The sequence below is a fragment of the Poecilia reticulata genome, linkage group LG11 (genome assembly GCF_000633615.1).
Source record: "Poecilia reticulata strain Guanapo linkage group LG11, Guppy_female_1.0+MT, whole genome shotgun sequence".
NCBI lineage: Eukaryota > Metazoa > Chordata > Actinopteri > Cyprinodontiformes > Poeciliidae > Poecilia > Poecilia reticulata.
Genome location: NC_024341.1, coordinates 7,322,021 through 7,329,257, shown reverse-complemented (window position 1 = coordinate 7,329,257; position 7,237 = coordinate 7,322,021). Strand labels below are relative to the sequence as shown.

General features: G+C 36.8%; 2 protein-coding genes across 17 annotated transcripts in view; both read left to right on the top strand.

Annotated features, from left to right (window-relative positions):
- The window catches only part of dlgap3 (discs, large (Drosophila) homolog-associated protein 3), a 908,365-nt gene that overhangs the window by 665,509 nt on the left and 235,619 nt on the right, over positions 1-7,237 (top strand). The window lies entirely within an intron of this gene.
- epb41a (erythrocyte membrane protein band 4.1a) overlaps positions 1-7,237 on the top strand; it is an 86,553-nt gene that overhangs the window by 46,553 nt on the left and 32,763 nt on the right. For all 12 annotated transcript variants that reach the window (XM_008421563.2, XM_008421561.2, XM_008421560.2 and 9 more), the window contains one exon: positions 5,204-5,332. In XM_008421563.2, the coding sequence (XP_008419785.2) occupies positions 5,204-5,332 (129 nt within the window). The remainder of the gene's footprint in view (positions 1-5,203; positions 5,333-7,237) is intronic.

Genomic DNA, 7,237 nt, shown 5'->3' with positions numbered 1-7,237 from the left:
ACATTGTTATAAAAACTCCCGCTAGCTTTCCCCAATGAGTGGGAGTTAAACAACGATATTATTCAGACAAATCTGGTTGAAAAATGTTTGATTTATAAAGTATTTCAAAGCAGAGCACATCGGTTTGATTAATTAATTAAAGTTAAGCCTTCAAACATAATAGGTTTATTTAACCAAAATGTCCTATCTGAGATGTGGAGAGTATTATATTTGTAAATGAATAATTTGCTTATATGTATGTGTAGCCTGGTAAAATGAGGAACCCAGACACAAAGTTATAAATGTTTTTGTTTTTATTTCCCGAATACTCTAATAGAAGGAGAATATTGTTAAACTAAAAAAATTCCTGAAGAAATGTCACCAGGTCCTGCCAAAATGTGCCTGTCAGTCTGAACCAAACATTTTAGCTACAGTTTGCACAGCTGGACTGCTCTTTGCTTCTGAAGTGTATCAGGAGCACACACATGAAATGCTAATAAGCTTTACACTGTTTATCACCAATGTCCAATGACTAATTCTTGCTAGGTCCATCACCATACTTCTATGGCTCACTGCTACAATATAATGACTGAACCCAGTGCACAATGAAATTCAGTCACAGACTAACGACTATAAGCTTCGCACATGTGGTTCTCACTCACGGTCCGAAATAAAAAAAATAATAATAAAGACAGTCGGTAATTGTGTATTTCTCGAAATGTTTCAACCTTCATACTAAGGATTTTAATTCACACTCAGAAAATTCAGAGAAATAATAATTTTATGTAAGCAAAATATGAATAGTCACAGGAAATATTTATTCTTCCCACAATGCATTGTGAGACCTGCCTTTGCGCCTGTTTGTGGGCTGGCTCTCTCTGTCAGACAGTTTGCTGGAGACAGAGTTTCTATACTTGTGAGACACCCAGCATTGGTCTCAAGGACCCTGAGAAAAAACCATAAGCCCTAGCAAAATTTTGAAAACATTTTAATATTATATTTTCTAATCTAATATTATAACTAACTTGAGGGAAAAAGATAATAAAAGCTAATATTATCACTTACCTGATAGAATTATTGAGGCTTTTATTTTTAAATTTTCAGTAAGCTTCATTTGAAATGGCCACACTAATTCCATGTGTAATAGTAATTGGGTTACATCAGTTAGATAATTCTCAAACCACAAGTAGTTATCAATACCAGCCAAGTCCTCCTCTCTAGTAACAGACAGTTCCGCCATGTAGTTCTAACATGCTGCTCAGGCCTCTCTTTTAACTGAGTCTTGGCCATAGATATAACTACAGTTATGGCGTAAGTCATTAAATTATCAAACAAATCATACTGAAGACCTAAGCAGAAAAGCTCTGTCGGAGTCTCCAACATCTCTTCAAACTTAGCTTGACCCTGTTTGGATCCCTGGTTGCTCAAGTGTTTTGGAGTTTTGATTTATTTATGCTGTTTTCCTTAATCTCTTCTTTGATTAAAATTTGTTTTGTTTCAGTTTAGTACTTTTTAGTGTTTCTGGTTATGTTTCTTATTTCAAGTTATTTTTAGTTACTCTAGTTTGTTTCTTTAGTCTTGTTAGATTTATTTTCTAGTCCCTGTGTACTCTCCCTTGCCCCCTGTCCTGTTTTATCTCTTCCTCTCTGCAGTCTGCATTCTACTCTCTCCCCTCACAGCTAATCTGTTAGCTAATCAGCCCAGATCAACACTCAGTCTTCCAGTATTTAAGCACTTTATTCTCAGTCACTCCTCCTGTTACTTCCGGTCATCCTGTTTACTCCTGGTTTTCCTTGTTGTTTTTTTCATATTGAATTATTTTGTTTCTGTCCTTGCGCTCTGATATATTTGTAAGTTTTGTTCATCATTTTTATATTAAAACTGCAACATGATCCGTGTTCCCAGCTCGTGTCTGTATTTTGGTCCGTTCTCATGACAGACCCAAGAGAAAGTTCCCTTGTTGTGGAAGACAATCTGCCTTGTTCTAGTACCAAAGCAAACCCACAATTGAATTATTAATAACTATAGTCATATTGCCCTAAAATTCAACATCTTAAAGGTCCTGGTGAGACTCTTGTTGGCTCACCTGAATAAGCAGACAAGCTCTATCAGGATCCCAGCAGTATTAAAACAGCTTTTTCAATAATTTGCTCATGAATGGGAAGTTGGAGATCGGCCTGTAATTCTGAAATAGTGATTTGTCCAGATTGTTCTTTTTTATCGGTGGTTTGATAACTGCGGTTTTTAAAGCTCAGGGGAGAGCATCTGATGAGAGCGATGAGTTTACTATTTGGATCAAATTATTTGCAATAATAGGCAGGACTTTCTTTATGAAATGTGTGGGTAGAATATCCAGACAGCAGGAACGTGAGCTTAATTGATCTATAATTTCTTCTAGGGTTTTACAATTGACATTGCACTGTGACCCCCAGTGCAACGTCACTCTGATCCTCCCCCAATACAAAGAGATGGGAGTTCAGACTAAAGAGAGCAAACTCATCTTAAAAGTAAACCCTTCAGGAACGGCTCTGCTGACCGTCACACCAATCAGCAAAGACTTTGGCAGGCTTCACTGGAAGGACACCAACTAGAGAACATCAAATTGTTACGCTAAATCTCAGGTTCAATCATCAAGTGTCTAAAAACATTTTTTCTAGATCTTTGCTCTACATGAGTTTGATTCACCGTATTGGTAAAGGGCTTTTCCAGCATCCAGATCAACTTAAATTAGCTCAGCTTCATTGTTTTACACTCAAAAGGTTAGTTGAAACCTTTTGAGTGGTTTCAACTAACCTTTTGAAACGTGAGCTTAATTGATCTATAATTTCTTCTAGGGTTTTACAATTAAGTAGTTGAAATTGGGTCATTTTTCTAGCATTTGTTACATTTGGGTATAACATTGGTACTGGGATTTAGTGTGGATGTGCAGATTAAACTTCTGATTTTGTGCATTTTCTCTTCAAAAAAGCTGGCAAATTTGTTGCAGGTTGCATTAGATTGAAATTCAGGTGGTAACATCACAGGAGGGTTTGTGAGCCTGTCAACTGTTGCAAACATTAACGAAGCTCGAGCATCGTTAATATTTTTGTTTATGATTTCTGCAAAGAACGTTTCTCTTGCATGTTTTACTGTTGAGTGATAGCTTCACAATCTTTCTTTATAGATTTCATAATAAACGTGAAGCTGAGTTTTACGCCATTTACGTTCAGCCCTATGGCGAAGTTGTCTCACAGATCTAAATGTTTGTGCATTTTACCATGGAGACTTGTTCTTACCAGACACAGCCTTCCCTTTAATGGGGGCAATGAAATCAATTATATCTGGAATCTTAGAATGAAAATTATCTACCAACTCATCCATTTGGATAGCATGCCAACTTAAGGACGGGGAGGTAGAATAGATTTGATTAAATGTTTCTGCTGTGTTGTCTGTGAAAGAACATTTTGTGATAGTGGCTTTTTGGCTAAGTGAGTCAATGCTGATTGTGATAACAAAGATAACAACAAAATGATCCGACAGGGTGACATCAGTTACAGAGACATTGGAAATATTCACACCCTTACTGATAATCAGGTCCAGTGTGTGTCCTCGATTGTGGGTTACTTGGTTAATGTGTTGAATTCGACCGAAATCATCAAGAATATCGCACAGATTTTTGCCCCTCTGTCTTTGGGCTTGTCAACCTGGATGTTGAAATCTCCCATAATTATTGAACAGTCATATTGAATGCATATGAGAGATAGAAGTTCATTAAAGGCAATAAAGAAGTTTTACACATATGTTGGTTTTGTACAGGGTTAATGTCAGAGTTTGTTTGGGCTTTTAGGCTTAGCATGAAGCTAAGATGAATCAGCGGTATTTTAATACAGGCTGATAAAAATGACCAATAATTACCAATAAGTAATTAGTGTGTGTGTGTGCATTTGTTTTGTTTATATCTTGTGGGGACCATTTTCCTGACACATACTACATAGTGGGAACCCATTGCAGCAATGGGTCCCCACTTGCTCCTTTGGACTGACAAAATGGACTGAACAATGTTTCAGTCCAAAAAGTAGGAGGAGCAACAGCAGAGCTGAACTGCACAGGCTCTGCTGTCTTGAGGAACTAACTGTTAGCTGTGGCTCTGCAGCACAAACCCTCCAGTAAATAAATACTTAAAGCAAAAGACGTATTACACATTTTATTTACTTTCACTGCTCAATAGGAAAAAACACATTAACAAAAAGCAGACCTCTGTTTATTAATTTCATTACTTAGGCTGAATCATGACAAACTGTATTGTTATGCCTTAAATCAAAACTAGCAAAACTGGCTACATTGCTTTGATAGACTTAGCTTTGTTTTGTTAAAGGCAGCAAACATCTCAATTATTTTTAGCTCTTTAACTCTTACATTAATAAGAAGAGTTTGAAACGGGCAAGAGGGGCTGAGCATTGCTACTAGCCGACAGCTCAGTGGAAGCCGAGAGCAGAGGGGCGATATTGCAGAGCAGTTGACAATAAAAATAAGAACCCATGCCTTTATTTCTTTCTATCTTTATCGTAGAGCCTTTAAGACCACACAATAAAATCTGAAAATGTTTCCATAAAAACCCTGGTGGTTTGAGTGTTAAGTTGAAGTTGTGATACTTCCCAGATATTCACATACCAGGTTCTCAGCCATCCAGGACATGGGCAAACCAAAAACGGTTTAAAAATAAAGCAACTTAAGTTATTATTTAAATAACACAGAACTTGTATTGAGAGCCACTACGATAAATCAATATTTATGTGGAATTTTATTAAGTGGAGTCACTCATTAAAACTTATTATTTTATTTAGAGTCTTAATTTTTGTAAAGGTGTAACAGAGATTACATCAGTGACACTGAACCAAACTCAGATCTAAACATTTGAATTATAAGGTTATGGGTAAGGGTAGCGTACCCTAACCCATAACACATAAAAATTACACATCTAAGATCTCTTTGAAAGCGAAAATACACATATTTGTGCAATGGTTTGATTTAAAACCAAACTGGTTATCCAAAGTAAAGAAAAATGTTCTACCTTGCTCAGTATAATTCTCTCCAGACCTTTGGATAGCACACTGACTAAAGCTGTGGACCAATAATTATCCTTGTTATTTATTTATAATATACACCAATGTTAAATCATTTTGCATTCTTTAAACCTTGTTTAAACCCTGGTGTTTTTTTTCTGGTGTTTTTCTCATTCCTGCAGTCTCCAGTTCTAAGGGCCCAAACGGTCACCATCTCAGATGTTACCAACTCTCTTAGAGGAACTGTGACTTACAAGGACATTCCTTTAGTTCACACTGAGACAAAGACCATCACATATGAGTCAGCACAGGTAAGAGAAATTAAGGAAACTCCACAGATCCAGCAGACATTTTAGAAAGTAATTATGTTGAATCGATTACTTGTTATATGTAGTGTAAGGTTGTTTCTAAAAGTAATACCAAAATACTGAACAATCGTGGACTACAATGTTGGTACTTACAGATGAGCACATTTTAAGATTTTGTTCTGAAAATGTTTCAGAACACACTGCACTCACTGTTTAAAGGAAAGTGTGACTGTTGTATATGACACCCATGTACTTAAACCATAAAGTCAAATTCAGTAATGTCATAAAAGTTACTGTTTTCTCCATGTATAAAAGGAAAATGATTAATTTCACCAAGAATGAAACATCCCCAGCTTTTATTTTTTTGTCATTTTGATAATTAAAACAGACACTCTTTGCACAATTATTATCCAAGTCTTTTAAGCCCAGGCTACGCTGTTGGTTGATTCTAAAAGGTTTGTAGACCTCAAAGACGAATGTCTAAGAAAGTAAAAGTGCATGTTTTCTTTAGTGTCATTATAAAAACAGGTAATAAAATTACATGAACATAACTATGGCATTAGATGTAATACAAGGTGGCATTTAATGCCCTGATGGCTACTGGTCTGATAGGTCTACGTCATAACATACCATTAAAAGTTTTTTCACTGGTGTTGAACACACAATTTTGTTGGCAGACGTGGTTCAAAATGATCTTACATTACCATATTTCCAAAAAGGTGTGTACACAAACTTAGAATTTACAACATGGCATTAATATTACATAACAAGCATAGATATGTAAACATATTTGACTCAGTTTTGGCTGACAGAACAAAATTCTACTGTCCATGGAAGAACAGCATCCATGAGGTTAAGCCTGGTACTCTATAAACCAGGGAAATGGTATGAGTTGGGGTAACCTAAGTTTGACTCTGGTTGGTGTGATTTCGGTTCCTTGATGCCTTCCTCCGGTTCTGGCGCATAACGAAGCCAGTTTTACTGTAGTCCTCATCAGTCAGCTTTGGGTCAAACTGCAGAGCAGCAGCTGAAAAACACAACAAGAGTGAGGAAGACGATGGTTTGGGCCAGTTAGAAAGATGATAAAAAACCTTTGAAATATTAATGTACTGGTTATAGGTCTGAGAACAAACATAGAAGCCGTATGCATGATTTCACGTGTACACTCAGTTAAATTAATAAGAACATGTCAATGAATATTCATGAATATTTGTATTATTAGCTGACATACATGATCACACATTTTCCCATCAAGCTGCAGCATAGGCATAAAACAATGTAGTTATTTTTCAAAAAACACAGTTAAAAGTAATATCACCAAACTTACTGCAAAAGTTCTCAGAGTAAAATTTAATTCAGAAACAGGATGCAAACAAGCCAGCTGCGAAGGTGCTATGTGGTTGGGACACACCACTAGTGTAAAAAGGGGGAGGCGGACCGTTCCACTGCTTGTAGTGACTTGTAGATGTTTTTGTTATGTCCATAGGCGTAAATCCCGGAGGGTGTGGGGGGTCCGGAATTAGAGAAGTCTAAAATTGTCCCCCCCAGAAAAATCATTGAAGAAACATTTGCATTTAAATAATATCATCAATATGAAAAGGCAAAAGAAACAAAGAATGAACTAAATCTGTCATTTATCTCAGAAAAAAATAAGAATACATTTTTAGCCCCCCCCCCCTACCGTTATTAGAACAATGGTTCCGTCCAAAGTTTAGGAGGAGCAACAGCTGCGCTGCTAAATGACATAAGCTGTGTCCGAATTCAGGGCCTTCATCCTTCAAAGGATTTGTAGGCCGATTACGTCATAGTGTGTCGACAAGGCCTGTCCGAATTCAAAGACTCCTTCAAATGCGTCCTTCTTTTCCCCAGATTTGAAGGGTGCGTCCGGTGTATCCTTCACGGCCCACG